General features: G+C 45.5%; 1 protein-coding gene and 1 pseudogene across 4 annotated transcripts in view; both read left to right on the top strand.

The window, feature by feature from the left end:
• Positions 1–15,777, top strand: part of SCAP (SREBP cleavage activating protein) — a 305,057-nt gene that overhangs the window by 63,496 nt on the left and 225,784 nt on the right. For all 4 annotated transcript variants that reach the window (XM_068346119.1, XM_068346120.1, XM_068346122.1 and 1 more), the window contains exons 4-5: positions 6,049–6,173; positions 6,334–6,517. In XM_068346119.1, coding sequence (XP_068202220.1) covers positions 6,049–6,173; positions 6,334–6,517 — 309 coding nt within the window. The remainder of the gene's footprint in view (positions 1–6,048; positions 6,174–6,333; positions 6,518–15,777) is intronic.
• On the top strand, positions 1,264–1,382 carry LOC137616812 (5S ribosomal RNA; annotated as a pseudogene).

The following is a 15,777-nucleotide window of genomic DNA, read 5'->3' as shown; positions in this document are numbered from 1 at the left end:
CTCTCTTTCCTCTGCCTTGGACCTTAGAAAAAAAAATATGCTCTCATCTGTTTTATTTGTCAAAGAAATATAGTTGTACTCTTAGTCACCATAAACAATTTGCCTTGCAACATATTCAAAGGAAAGGACCTCATTATGCTATATATACTGATGGCTCTAAATCTTCAGTGGGTGCTGGCTGTGCTGCAGTGTTTTCAGACAAAATTAGTCAGCTCTCATTGCCCAGTGAAGCATCGGTATTTACCTCCTAATTATCAGCCATAATGTTAGCAATTGAGATAATTAAATCTCTTAAAGATAGGGCTAATCCTAAGGTTGTAATTTTTACTGATTCAAGAACTGCCATAGAAACCCTAAAGGGTTTCACTCAAAAGAATCAGTTGGTATTGAAAATAAAACAGCTCCTTGACAGGTTGTACTCCCATGGGATAAATATAGAGATATATTTCTATTCCTACACATGTTGGGGTTATGGGTAATGAAATAGTGGATGCTGCAACTAAATCTTCAATCAATTTACCAAAGCAAGCTTTTACACTACCTGTAAAAGATTATATGATCTAGGTGAAGCATCCGGATAACAGCTTCCCGATGCCGATTCCTGCACGATCTCCGTGATCAGCCAAGGATATCGCGCCTGCCGTCTTTATCAGCGAATTCAGTGTCACTGAACCTCTATGCCATAGGGTCGGCAAGAGTTTGCCCTTTGGGCAGAATGATCCATGCCTTAGGAGAAGGTCCTCCATAGGATCGTCGATGGCTTCACCCCCCGGCTTCTTCAGTCGATTCTTTTTCGTAGGAAAGTATCTGAGGCGGGAATTCCGTAGTCGACCTCTCTGCCAAACTTCGTCCAGCGTGGAACAGCAGAATCGATCACACTGGTAACGAGGCGACAGGACTCCTTAGGCCCTGGATTGGAAGGACGGGTACTTTCAGTTTCCATTCCATCCATCTTCCAGGAAGCTCTTGGAATTCAGCCTAGACTACAGGTATTTCTGCTTAAGATGCAGTGTGGCGATCCCGCCGTGGCATCGCAGGTTTTCCGCAGAGAACTCTCCCTGCTTTTCTCATGGCCGCACAGGAGCAGGCTTCCGCCTCCTTCGCCTTTTGGAGGTCTGGTCAACTCCGGTAGGCTCGGGTTCGACCTTCTTCAACGCCGGGACAAGCTTCCGGATCCTTACCATGAGTGGGGGTTCATGGTAATTTGCTAGGAGCCTTCTCTTCTTCGGCCTCAACATCTGGAGTATCTAGCCATGATATTGAGTCAACGGCCTTACCACGTTGGAAACCCCGCTTCTCGTCCGTCCAGCGAGGTTAAGCAACGTCGGGTCTGGTCGGTACTTGGAAGGGTGACCGTCTGGGGACGCCAGATTCTGTTGCTGCCTCCTCCGAGCCTTCCCTTCAGTTGACTGTGGCAAGGCTGAGGAGAGTCGCAGTACCTGTTCTCAGTCAGGCAGACCTTTCAGCCCTACCTTGGAACGTTTCCTATGTCTCTTTTCCTCATTGACCCGTCTAAAGTTCCGAATGGTCGCCTCAGGATAAGTTCCCTGTGGGGCGGCCCAAGTTCCGGTGGTTTTAAAGCAACGATTAACCGGACTTTCTGGCCCCTATGGGACCAGCGGAACGATTAGACCGGCAATGTGTGTTGACCTCTGGAACCTCTTGATGGGAGTGGATATTCTCGTCCTTTCCCCACATTTTTTATGCTGTTCTCGGACTCGTCAAAGAAAAGGGGGGGCCATGTTCCGGTCCAGGCCTATGGTCAGAACCTGAAGGATACCTCTCCATCATTCAGGCAGGCTTAGGGGCCGTAGTCTGGCCCCTCTACAGATCCTACAGTTCCTGCCGAGTCGCTCCGTGCGCGACGACTTCATAGTACTGGCGTGTTCTAACCAGCAAGGGACGCATTTTCATACCTTCGCATCTTGCAGTAGAGATACTGAGATTTGAGATCCTCTCAATACCACCATTGGCTCGCTCTTTCCGGGCAGAGGAATGTTCTCTCTGACTATCTGAGCAGAGCCTCGTAGAGAGAGTATACCTGGTGGTCTTTGGCCTTGAGTAACCAGCAAGTCCTGGCCTGGGGGACCTGATCGCGACAGCTTGGAACCTCAAGCTTCCGCTGTTCTTCCCCCCAGTCTCAGACCCCGAGACTCTTTGGCAAGATGCATTCCGGTGATGGTGGGACAACATCGACGCCTGCGTCTTCCCTCCTTTGTTGTCTGTTGAGAATGGGTCTCAACAAGACCAGGTTGTCTGTCAACCTTTCAATGGCCTTGAGAGCTCCACTGGGACTATACGCAGAACGGTTTCCGGACCCTCTGCTTCCCTGACGGAACTCCTGGGAGAGCTTCTCCCACGGCACAGGCTACTCAAACAACCACACTGCAACATCTTTCACGAGCCGAGGCGTCGCTTCGGCTTCGTGCCTGGAGACACTACGCTTCCTCCTCAAGAAGAGACAACCCGCTACAGTCGCGGGGCGAAGGTCGCGTCATCTGCGATAGTCATCCGCAGGGGTCTTCCAGGCGAAGTGGAGAGTCTTCTGTGGTTGGTGTCGTGGGAGATATACCTCTTCCCTTGAGGCCTCTTCTCCAGCAATAACGAACTTATTGCTTTTCGGCGGGAGGAAACTCCTTTCCGCTCTCGCCAATGAAGCCTGTCGCTCAGCCTTTCCCTGACCTTCAGGCTGAAAGGAATAACTTTTTCCTTCCCGCTGGACCTTTCCTCGCTCATGCGAAGCTCCGAACATCCCTGCCCTAGTCGGAATGAGACCTCCAACATGGAGCATGGCTCGGACTTTTTAGTCCCTTAAGAGATCTTCTCAAGACCCTTTACGTCAGGCCTCTGATCGTATTCCGTCTTGGGGCTCCTGCTCACTCTGGGCGCGGCCAGTGTGTAAGCAATCTTCTTGGTCTCGTACGACTCGGCCCTTTCTAAGGAATGGGGGAAGGCAACATTCAGGTTCGCTCCTGAGTTGTTGGCTAGACTCAGAATCATGGGGTCCTGGCCCTTCGGTCCAATTCCTTCAAGATTTCGAGTCACCATTTTGTATGTGATGACCCAAAACCTTCTCCTTCTTGCCAGTAAAGGAATCGAGGGGTTATCTTTGGGAACAGCTGCAGTTTGTCCTCACGTGCAGCCGGGTTGGGAGCACAAGAAGGACACGGGGGAGAGTCACCAGTATACCTCTTCAGCTCGGACTCAAGGACATTCATCTCGACCTGAATCCAGACCCTCCCCCGTCACGTCGCCCTACAGCACGATGTCGGATACATCGCAACGTCCCTCGCCTTCGAGTAATACTACTCTGTGACGCAGGTGCTACAAGCTGGGGTCTGGAAGCGTCTAATGACCTTCGCAGCCCGCTTCCTGCAGGGCGTGACCCACAGGAGTATCGATACGTTTCTATCGCTCTGTGGTGGCTACACAACAGCTGGTCTAACCTCAGGCTCCTTTTTGGACAGTTAGCAGAAGGTTGAGGGCATTGTTATCAGGTTTTAGTCTGCATGAACGAAAGAAGTATGTCTGGCCCTTACTTCTTTCTTCATCATCCCCTCTACTGGGAAGCAGCATCCTGGTCTCTGCATAGCTGACCTCGAACCTCTGCAGGTAAACCATGCTTCCTTGTGTTCCGAGTATTGAGTCAATACTGTCGCGTCCCCCATACCCTGACGAGGTGGTATTGGGAACGTCCTAACCCAGAGTTCCTTCTGGAACTCCAGGTCAACTGCCTAGGACGGGTCACACTTCTTCCTTCACACACAAGCTTATGTAGGCCACACGGTTCCTTGCGGAGCAAGGAACTTGTGAGGTGCAGGGACTCCTTTTCTCGAGTGCGACTCACTCGGATTCTGAGTCCCCGGGTAAAGCCAAAGCCAGTATGGCTGGAGACTTTCCACCCTTCCTAAGGGGTAAGTCACCCAATGTAAATAGCGTGGTTTGTATTTCGGTTACGGAACAAATGACAAATTTGAAGATAATTTGTATTTTTCCTAACCATACAAACCTTAGCTATTTACATATATTTGCCCGCCAGCCCTGTCCCCCAAGACAAGTCCTACCTCTAAGTGAAAGTAAAGCAATTCACCGGTGTGTGATGGGGGGGGGGGTAGCTAGCTACCACTCCCCTACCCCCCTGCTAACTAGTGCGGTTGTAATACACCCTCGTTAAATTCTAATGGCTCGCAATTTCAGCTACGCTAAAAGGTAAACCCAATGTAAATAGCTAAGGTTTGTATGGTTAGGAAAAATACAAATTATCTTCGAATTTGTCATTTTGTGTTGTCAATGGTACCAGTAGATTGGGTTTGTGCGTGTATTGTACCACTATACAAGGGTAAGGGAGATGTGCATGAGTGTTGTAATTCAAGGGGTATTAGTTTGTTGAGTGTAGTTAGGAAAGTGTATGGTCGAGTACTGATCAATAGGATTAAGGATAAAACAGAAAATGCAATCTTAGAAGTACAGGGTGGTTTTAGAAGAGGTAGAGGTTGTATGAATCAGATTTTTACAGTTAGGCAGATATGCGAGAAATATTTAGGAAAAGGTAAGGATGTGTATGTTGCGTTTATGGATCTGGAGAAAGCGTATGATAGAGTTGATAGGGAAGCAATGTGGAATGTGATGAGGTTATATGGAGTAGGTGGAAGGTTGTTGCAAGCAGTGAAGTTTCTACAAAGGTAGTAAAGCATGTGTTAGGACAGGAAATGAAGTGAGCGATTGGTTTCCGGTGAGAGTGGGACTGAGACAGGGATGTGTGATGTCACCGTGGTTGTTTAACTTGTATGTTGATGGAATGGTGAGAGAGGTGAATGCTCGAGTGCTTGGACAAGGATTGAAAGTGGTAGATGAGAATGACCAGGAATGGGAGGTAAATCGGTTGTTGTTTGCGGATGATACTGTACTGGTTGCAGACATGAAAGAGAAGCTTGGCTGATCAGTGACAGAATTTGGAAGGGTGTTGAGAGAAGGAAGTTGAGAGTTAATGTGGGTAAGAGTAAGGTTCTGAGATGTACGAGAAGGGAAGGTGGGGCGAGGTTGAAGGTCATGTTGAATGGAGAGTTACTTTAGGAGGTGGATCAGTTTAAATTCTTGGGGTCTGTTGTTGCAGCAAATGGTGGAGTGGAAGCAGATGTACGTCAGAGAGTGAATGAAGGATGCAAAGTGTTGGGGGCAGTTAAGAGAGTAGTAAAAAATAGAGGGCTGGGCATGAATGTAAAGAGAGTTCTGTATGAGAAAGTGATTGTACCAACTGTGTTGTATGGATCGGAGTTGTTGGGAATGAAAGTGAAGGAGAAACAGAAATTGAATGTGTTTGAGATGAAGTGTCTAAGGAGTATGGCTGGTGTATCCTGAGTAGATAGGGTTAGGAACGAAGTAGTGAGGCTGAGAACGGGTGTAAGAAATGAGTTAGCAGCTAGAGTGGATATGAATGTGTTGAGGTGGTTTGGCCATGTTGAGAGAATGGAAAATGGCTGTGTTTACTAAAGAAGGTGATGAATGCAAGAGTTGATGGGAGAAGTACAAGAGGAAGGCCAAGGTTTGGGTGGATGGATGAAGGAAGCTCTGGGTGATAGGAGGATTGATGTGAGAGAGGCAAGAGAGCGTGCTAGAAATAGGAATGAATGGCAAGCGTTTGTGACGCAGTTCTAGTAGGCCTTGCTGCTTCCTCTGGTGCCTTGGATGACCACGGAGGTAGCAGCAGTAGGGGATTCACCATTATGAAGCTTCTTCTGTGGTGGATAATGTGGGAGAGTGGGCTGTGGCACCCTAGCAGTACTAGCCAGAGAGAGAGGAGACGTCCCCTTTTTTGTTTCATTTGTTTGATGTTGGCAATCCCCCAAAATTGGGGAAATGCCTTGGTATATGTATGTTGTATGTACTGTATGTCAATATGGAGTGATTAATAGATAATAGGAGAATAATTGCATTGTTCTATTTGGAAGTGTTGATTCTTATTAAAAATTATTATATTACTGGAAAAGATATTACTTTTTATACCTCATGAGTTTGCTTGAATTATTTACTGATAAGGATTTATTTCAGATTGTTGTGAAAAGTGGTGTGATGCCTTGGCAAAAAGGTCTGACTATTAGTGATGGTTATCGTGGACCTCTTTCAACGGTTTTTCACCTAAGTCAGACAGTTAGCAATTATCAGCTTCATCATAAGTAAGACAAGATTAAAGAAACTTTTAATCATTCTATGTTTGCCACGTGAATATTTTTTCTTGCAATTTTAGTAGTATCTTTTTTTAAATATAGATATGAAATATGCATTAGCAGTGGCTATACACTTGAATATACATAATTGTTTTTCTTTTTAATTCAGCCACAGTGTCACGCTAGGAACTGAATGTCTACTGATTGAAGGGGTAGTTAAGAAAATGCAGTCTGCTGGACAAGTGTTACCTCATTACAATTGTCTGATGTTGTCTCCTGCTGATCTGTGGGCAAGAAATCAGTATTCATTTCTGGAAGACCAAAATGTACTGGCTACAGTAAACTCTCTTATGGTAAGTGTTATGTAGAATAAATATTGGAGCTGTTCTTATCTTTTACTATCTTATTACAGAGTTTATTCCTATGCAGATACATACTTGAGTCATTTATATGGTTACTACCAGTCCTGTTTTCAAAGAAATATTTTTTTTATTTCACCATGCTTCATTGCTAGGCAACCATATCGCAAGCATATGCGGCAAGAGGACTTCTGCCTTCATCATCTCCTCCACAACACTGCTGGTCAAAAAGTGAAAAGGTTATGCTCTTCCTCTCTACGATCAAGCCTCTCGCATTTAGTATTTAGTGCGTGTGACTTTTATGCCATTTCTTTATTCACAGTCACTTGCTTTACTATTCATTATCTGTGAGTTACGAATGAGTCCTTATATTTCTAGTATACCACGCGATTTACATTCTTGCCCAGGATGGGATGGCGATCATTGTGGCATTCTCATGAGCCAGGCAGATGTAGATCCATATCCTTCTTTTCCCTCTTGCTTTAGACAGATGTTCATGGAATCACCATGTAACTAATGTAAGGAGTGGACATCTTACCAATTGGAGATACAGTATACTATTCTCGTCGCAGAAACTTAACAAGTCTTCTATCCTCTGCATGTCCTCCCAACAGAAGTTAAAGGCGAATTTCCTTCTCAGAGACAAAAAGCCTCCCAGTATTTCATGTCATTAATTCCCTGAAAAATTAATTACAATAGATGACACCCATAGTAATCTGAATAGTGTCGACTATATACAGCGAGACCTTGATACGGCACTTGGAAAAGATTCTTGCCTTGAGCCAGGTCTCAGTACAATAACCATGATTATGAAGAAAAAATGTTTGTTCAGAAGAGAAAAAATTTCTGCTTTTGGAAACATATAATTCAAGCAAGGAAAGTACAGGTAGTCGCCGACTTACGACGGAGATCGTAATGTGTCGAACTAAAAAAGTGAAGTTTCCGTAGATTTATTATGATGCGTCATGATTCGGCAATCATCTCAATCATATTTTATCAATATTTTCTTGCTGTCTATCATTATTCCATTTTCTTGTTTCATAGGATATCATATGCTCTATTAATGCATTTTTGTATTTATTTTTCAATTTTGGAAGCATTTTACTAATTGAGAAGTACTTAAAATTTTGTTTACCTTTAGTTATGATCAGCTGATCTGAAAGTGCTGCTACCTACCGTATCAAAATATGGCGTACATACGTATGGCATATAACTTATTAGAAATGTCTTCATGAATTTTACATCAGCGCCAATATGTTACAGGAAATCAGTTTCCATACAGTTCGTCTAATCATTGGGTATAATGCAAAATAGTTGTACAGTAGCTCTCTCTCTGTTCGTGTGTGCGCGCTCGCTCTTGCAATCGCATATGGGTAGTTCATTTTTAAAGCTTCAAACAGTATTCAATTTTTAGTTCAATATTAAGCCTTTATATTTCATTAGACATTATTGTGTTTAATTGTGGTTTATTAAAGAACGTTTATACTGTATTTTATTTTTCAATTTCTTGATCATATCAATAATCAACAAATACTTTTGATTTACTTTCGGTTGGCATCAGCTGATCTCAAGGGCACGCTGCCGTATTATGATTACAGGTATGTGCACATACAGTACGAATAACACTGATTTATATCATTTTCTTGACATTCGAAATCTCTTCATAATGAATATTATATCAGCACCAATACGTTATAGTGTATCACATTCTCCGTACATTTCGTTTATAGACATTATTAGTTATAAAAGGAATATGCATCTCTCTCTCTCTCTCTCTCTCTATCTCTCTCTCTCTCTCTCTCTCTCTCTCTCTCTCTCTCTCTCTCTCTCTCTCTCTCTCTCTCTCTCTCTCTCTCTCTCTCTCTCATATATTTGATTTTTAATTCAGGGAAATCTTCACATATTTTTGAAAATTATTAAAAAAGATCTTTATATCATTATTCGATGTTTTGATTATAGGAATAATAACACATTGGAAGGAAATCACTTGATTTGCCTCTCGCCTTCCGCCATAAATATGACGTCATCAGACTTTTTTTTTTAAATTTACGGTAAGTTGTACTAATCTCATAACTAATGATACAGATCACTAAAACACTTGATATCGTTACTGGATGTTTCGATGATGGGAATGCTGTAATAAGATTACTCTGTAACACAATGAAAGGAAGTAATTCGGTTTCTCAGCGCGCTTCTGCCAGATGTAAACTTTACGAAGAATGACTTACAAAATATGTAAATTCATTTCATTTTTTCTTCCAAGAAATGAAAAGAAAATACTAACTTACCAAACAAAAGTATTTCATTTTTATAAAGTAAAAGGAAATATATAATTTTCAAGAAAATATTTGTCCCATTAGTATACTTTCTTTAGATAAACATCGATCTATTATCAGAGATTAAATAAAACTAGCGCACAGTCAAGTTTACGCTACGTACTACTCATGACAACCGATACAGACCCACAAAATACTTTGTATCGTTACTTAATATATCGATAATGGAAATACTAATACTAATCAATGTATTCCCCGGTCGCTTTCCGCCGGTGATGTGACGTCACCAGACATATAATATGAACTCGACAAATATTAAAACTTTTTTTGGGCTCAGGCCATGTCGTACTGATGGAAGGTTCCTTTAAGTAGCTTCCTAGGGTATATTTGACTACAGTGATATTCCCAGAGAATTTACCTTTAGGTCTCCAGAATTCTAACTCCTGGCGCGAATATCCTTAAAATTTCTCTTAAGGATATTGCATAATATCAGGGGACATATATCTTGATACAACACATAGCAATCTTCACCCCGAATAGCGTTTTCGCTTCGAGGGGGAAAGTGGCAAAAAAAGAAGGGGAGCCGTTATCAAGGTACCCATCCTCCGTTACTACCTTGAGTATCTAGATGGCGCCATCATTGCCGCCATGTTTATTCCTTTATCTGTAGTGATTTTCCCGGTTGCTCTCTCGTTACTTTTGGATTTATTGGATTTATCATGCAATCTCCAGCCTCTTCTGCCTCTGGAAAGTTGAGTATTTGATCTTTACATTGTATAAATTTAAGCTCTTGCCTCACAGTGAAATTAAGTTAAATTAAGTTTAATTTAGTGGAAGAGCTGTTGCCTGAACCGGAGGCGTCATGGCCGCTGACGTTCATAACGCATGAGTTATTTAGTTAGCCAGAACGACTTTCCCGGTATAAATAGCATGAATAACTACTGTATAGCTATTTAGTGTTCATTGCTAGGAGTTAATTATATTATGCCGATTGTATTCGTAATAGTTTCGGCGATTTAGGTAACCGAACCTTGCTTACGTTAGGCTTCCTAGCCTAGGCGTTTTAGTTTACTTTCATGCATGATATAATAGACATTCTTAGTGTTATTAAAATTAAATGAAGCTATTTAGGCAATTTATACATGTGAGATACATTGATTGCATATAAAATTTCCTCTTCTGAGATAGTATACGAGAGAGTTTCGGTGATTGAGGTAGTCGATTCTCGCCTGCCACTAGGCCACTAGCCTAGTGGCTTTAGTATACTTTCATACGTGTTGCCCGGTTACCCTCGTGTATCGTTTTATCAATTCAGGCGGAGATAGATATCTCCTAGAATTATTATATAAAGCCATACTCATCTCCAGTGGAGATTTAAGGGTAATCCCTCCTTCCCTCTGAGTGTAGCCTTAGGCTACAACCCTAGTTCGTCGTGCCTCGAGTTGTCATTCAGGCAGGACTAGGCTAGGGTTTTCTGTCCCTTCCCTTAGCTGCAGATAGCTGGTTTGGGTTTCGGTCAGAACCTCAGAGTATTTAGTCTTGTGCTGGCAGCTGGCTGGCAGGGTGAATAGTCATTCTCCTGTCGGACTACGCTGCCGGCATTGGAGGCTAGACCTCCCTAGACTGCACCTGAAGGGGTTATATGATATTGCCACCTTCTCCCTGTGGTCTAGTAGACTAGTCCTGTGCTCGCAGACCCTAGGCTGAAGAATAGACATTCTTCTGCTGCCTAGGATGGTGCCGGCACTGGAACTCTTGTTCTCTTTTGTTAGGAAGAGGCGGCATGCTTGCTGCCGGCCCCGTAACTGTATTGGCAGACCCTAGGCTGGAGAATAGATATTCTCCTGCCGCCTAGGATGGCGCCAATACCGAAACAGAGTTTCTTGAAGGCGTGGATGGACTGGCAACCCTGTCGGCTCCTTCCACACCTCATACAGGACCCTTCCCCCCCCAGGTCCTTTGGTGATGGCCTAGCCATTGCAACCCTGTGGCCGTTGTCCTACAATCTCACCGCTTGCCAGCAGGTTGTGGAGCCGGCCGGGTCTTCTGCTCGCAGTGGCCTAGTCGTTCGGCTTTCCCTTATGGACGCAAGGCTCCGGGAAAGCTGTGCCGGCTGCTGGCAGGATATCCCGTTACTGTAGAGTGTTCTTCAGTCCTCTCTTTGACTGCCATTCACAGACCTGTGGCCGGCAGAGACCGGCAATGGTTTGTGGGTGGGTGGAAGCCTGAATGATATATTCTCCCCTTCCATTTGAACCCTCATTCTGGAGGAAGGCAGTAAGACAGAGCTCTTACATCATCATTTACTCCTTGCTTTCTCTCTCTCTATCGGCTAGTGCCGCCAGGTACTAACCTAACCGGCAGCTGCCGGTCAGGTTAATGCTGCCGGCCACTACCCTAGCCAGCAAGGCACCGGCTGGACTAGTGCGCCGGCAGCGAGCGAGCTGCCGGCCACCACCTCAGCCGGCGGATTCCAGGTGCTAGCCTTGCCGGCAACATGCCGGCTAGAACTACAGTATATGACTTTACAGTGGCCAGTATATTTGCAGTATAGATGATACTGCAAACAGAAAACTATAGTATAGAGTATACAGTAGTTAATTTTCCAACATACTCTGTGTCCATGCACAGTCTATTGTTGAGACCATACTATATAAGGAAAGGAAAATTCTTTCCATATACTGATAGATGATCAGTTACAAATGACCCTCATTATTAAAATCGTTGGGAAGTCAGTGTTAAGTTACACTTATCTATCCTTACAGGGTATAACTCTTCCTTTGGGCCTCCTGAATAGGATAACCCTAGGCTTTAATTTTGAGGGAGGTCACAGCAATTGGCTGGACAGGAAACACATGTATGTGTCTTTCTTAATTCGTTTCTAGCTTGTCTATCCTAAGCTATATGCAATAAAAATGTAAAATATTAATAATGATATTTATATAGTTTATCAGGTGAGATGAACTACCATATACTCATTTAGTTTATCTCTCTTTACAGGAGGACCACCATAAGTGTGCGCGAGTCTTCTGCAACGTTAGGAGCAGGGACTTCTGCGGCCACGAGGAGTGCAGGGCGCACTCCCTCAGTTCCATCACCAAGGGAACTCTCAAGTATTGGGACCCCCAGATATGTAATGTATGCAAAGCCTTGGTTACTGAGGCCTTTGATGACCCCAAGACAACGGTGTCAAGGGATGCAGCACGGAGTAAGCTGCACAGATGGGTCTATGGCTTCCAGAAGAATGCCACGGGGCCTAACCTTCTGAATGAACGGATGCTGGCCTATCTGTTCCCGAAGGCAACTGCCGATGCCGTCATACAACAGCCTTAACCCGAGATCCCTTGCGTCTAGATTTCCGTGGATACGGATGTCTTGGACACTATGAAGGACATCCATCTTGATGAGAGGATGTTAGAGGTGTCGGAAGACACTGAGAAGGACCTTGCGGAAGGTCAAGAAGAGGAGTCTATCTTGGCTCCTGAGACTGAAGAGGATGAAGTCAAATCGGTGTCCGTTTCGTCGGTTCCAGCCCCAGAACCAGTGCCCTCTACGTCTTCTGCTCCTCCATCTGACGTAATGGGAAAAGCCCTGGTTAGTCTTATGATGATGATGGAGAGTCTTCAAAAGCAAAACGAAGAAAGGGAAGCTGCACTGAGGAAGGAGATACACCAACTCGCAGCGTCCCGTGGGTCTCAAAAGAGACTCAACGTGAAGGATCTTCCTTCATGTTCTGAAATAAACCCTTGGAGGCATGCAGAGTACATGCTGATCACGAACGGGAAGATCTTTATTTCAGAGAAGCTGGGAGCCGTCCTCATTGAGGATGTCGATTTTTGGCCCAGCTTTGAGTCTTACCCAGACTGCTTCGTCCGTCTGAAGGCAGAACCTGTGTCTAAGGAGGAGACAGAGCCGAAAGAGGTCATAGTTCTTGAGCATGGAAAGGATCAAGCTTTAATGGTTAGTAGTCTGAAAGACAGGGGTTTCACTAATTCCAAAGTGCCAGCCCTGAGTAAGAAACACCCTTCTTTTCTTGCTCCAGCTAAACTGGCCTTTCCCTTTGCGGTAAAAGGGTTCAAGGCAGTGATGAAGGCAGTAGAAGCTGGGAAACCTTGTCCTACACTGGAAGAGTGTAGACCCTTATCCCTAGCTCTGCCTACAGATGATAAAGACTGGAAGGAGATACATCTTACCTTCTTAGTTGGGAAGTTGGAGGCGGATATTGCTGGACGCCAGTTCAGTGAAAACCTCCCTAAGTTGTCTGACTTTCTCATGCGTAGGGAGCAAGAGACAAAGGAAAGGCTTGCCGCATCTCTGTCCCTCCAAATTACCTTGGAGGCAATGGCAAGTGATCATAGATCCCCAGACATGTTTATGGTCATGGCCAAATCACATTTGGCAACGCTTGTCAAGGACCTGTAAGGTTTTGTTAGGGCCAGAAGAGCATGTAGGGAGTTCGTGTTTGCTTCGGCTGCGGTGAAGCACGAACCCAGGAAGCTTATATCTTCCGATATCTGGGGTAAGGACCTCTTCCCAAGTGAAGTGGTCAAGGAAATAGTCGACAAGGCTGCCGTGGAGAACAGGAATCTTCTCCAAAAATGGGGCATGTCGGCTAAGAGGAAGTCTTCCCCGGATGAGGGTCCCCAACCGAAGTGTTCCCAAGAAGGACTCGGACAAACTCAGTCATTCTGGCATTGTTGCCACTCAACAAGTTCATAGAAAACTACGAGTTCAGGATGTTAACCCTTCAACACATAACGGGCGTACACAGTCTCTATAGACATGGCAGATGCCTATTGGCGTATTCTAATCAATCGCCCACTCTCCTCCAGCTGGGATTCAGGCTACGGAAGAAGAAATACGTCTTCAGACCCATGCCCTTCGGACTAAACATAGCCCCAAGGGTCTTTACAAAGCTTGCAGATGCAGTCGTTCAACAACTACGCCTAGAAGGTGTTCAGGTGGTAGCCTACCTGGACGATTGGCTGGTGTGGGCAGCATCAGAGACGGAATGCATGCAAGCATCCAAGAAAGTGATCCAGTTCCTGGAACATCTGGGATTCAAAATCAACGTCAAAAAGTCTCGACTATCTCCAGCTCAGGAGTTTCAATCGCTGGGAATACATTGGAACTTACAGTCACACCATCTCTCCATTCCACCAAAGAAGAGGAGAGAGATACCGGGATCTGTCAAGAGACAACTGAAATCCGACAGGATATCAAGACGCCAACAGGCGAGAGTGCTGGGCTCCCTTCAGTTTGCATCAGTGACAGATCCGGTGCTAAGAGCACATCTAAAGGACGACACTTTACCGATTAAGAAATCGGCCTTTAAGAGGGAACGGAGTGCCTCTCCCAGGGAACCGCGGTGCGATTCATCAAGCGCTCGGTAACGCGCTTCTTCTTCCTCGACCAGCCGCCAGGACGCTCACGATTCTCGTCGCCAGGACGCTTCCAGTCTGCCTCTCCAGGACGCTTCCGCTTCACGACTCCAGGACGCTTCCAGCTTTCATCGCAAGGACGCTCACGATTCTCGGCGCCAGGACGCATCCTACTCCCGCCTCGAGAACGCTTCTAGCGCGTACCGTCAGGGCGCCTCCATCGCGCGGCGACAGGATGCCTCCGGCGCACGCTGCCAGGACGCACGTGCCCCTCGATGTCAGGACGCATTCAGCCCTTGCCAACAGGACGCATCCGACGATTTGCTTTTCTCGGACGCAGATGAGCAATTGGAAACTGATCGGCTTGTTAAAACAACCTCAGACTTAGTTCCTCCAGCCCAAAGAGAGACTGAGTTGGAAGTAGGGCAAGATCTAGAGGATATCTCAGAGGATGAAGATAAGCCTGCTAACGTGGCTTCAGATTATAAGGTTCTCTCTTGCTCTCTCCTTGAGCTTTATGGGGAGGAGTTTCAACCTGCTGCTCCTTGTTCTCCTCAGTCGCAGTTTAGTAGGAAGAAGGCCATAAAGCAGTCGGCTTTCATCAAAATGAAGCTGTCCATATCGGCTAGGAAGGCTCTCGCTAGAATGGATGACTGACTGAAGGAGCGTAGGCAAGCGGTCAAGACCACCATCTCGTTTCCACCAGCTAGACTTGCGTCTAAGGCGGGCTTGTGGTACGAGACTGGAGAAGCTCTAGGCCTGGGTGTGCCTGCCTCCTCCTAGGGGGACTTCTCTGGTATTGTTGACTCTCCCAGAAGATATGCCCTTAACTCAGCGAAGGTAATGTGGTCTATGTCTGAGCTTGACCACCTCATCAAGGTAATTTTCCGAGCCTTCGAAGTCTTCAGTTTTTTGGAGTCCCAGACCGAACCGAGTCAGACAATTCTTTTTTTGGGGATAGTTTTGGACTCAGTTCGTTTTCAGGCTTCTCCCTCCCAAGAAAGGCAGACCAGGTGCCTCGGGAAGGTTCAGGAATTCCTGGAAAGACAGAAGTGTTCGGCGAGGGATTGGATGAGTTTGTTAGGAACCCTCTCCTCGCTCGAACAGTTTGTCTCTCTGGGAAGACTGCACCTCAGACCTCTTCAACACTTCCTATCAAGGGTGTGAGACAGGAAGATTCAGGAGGACTCCTTTTCCTTCCTCATTTCAGCAGAAATCAAGAGTCATCTGATTTGGTGGCTGGATCCAGCTATTTTAGGGGAAGGAATCTCCCTGTTCAGGAAGAACCCAGACCTAGTGTTGTTCTCAGACGCTTAGGAGTCGGGATGGGGAGCAACACTGGGAAGCAAGGAGGTCTCAGGCTCTTGGGGAAAGGAGCAAGCCAGGTGGCACATCAACAGGAAGGAGTTGATGGCCATTCTGTGAGGACTGAAGGCCTTCAAAGACTCCGTGTGGGGGATGATAGTGGAGGTCAATTCAGACAACACCACGGCTTTGGCTTACATCAGAAAGAAAGGGGGAACTCACTCTCTGTCTTTTCGAAACAGCAAAAGAGCTCCTTCTGTGGTCGAAGGAGAACAACATAGAACTTCTAACA

This window comes from Palaemon carinicauda, chromosome 22 (assembly GCF_036898095.1).
Source record: "Palaemon carinicauda isolate YSFRI2023 chromosome 22, ASM3689809v2, whole genome shotgun sequence".
NCBI classification, from domain to species: domain Eukaryota; kingdom Metazoa; phylum Arthropoda; class Malacostraca; order Decapoda; family Palaemonidae; genus Palaemon; species Palaemon carinicauda.
Note: the sequence above shows the minus strand (reverse complement) of the source record. Positions and strands in the feature narration are given on the sequence as shown.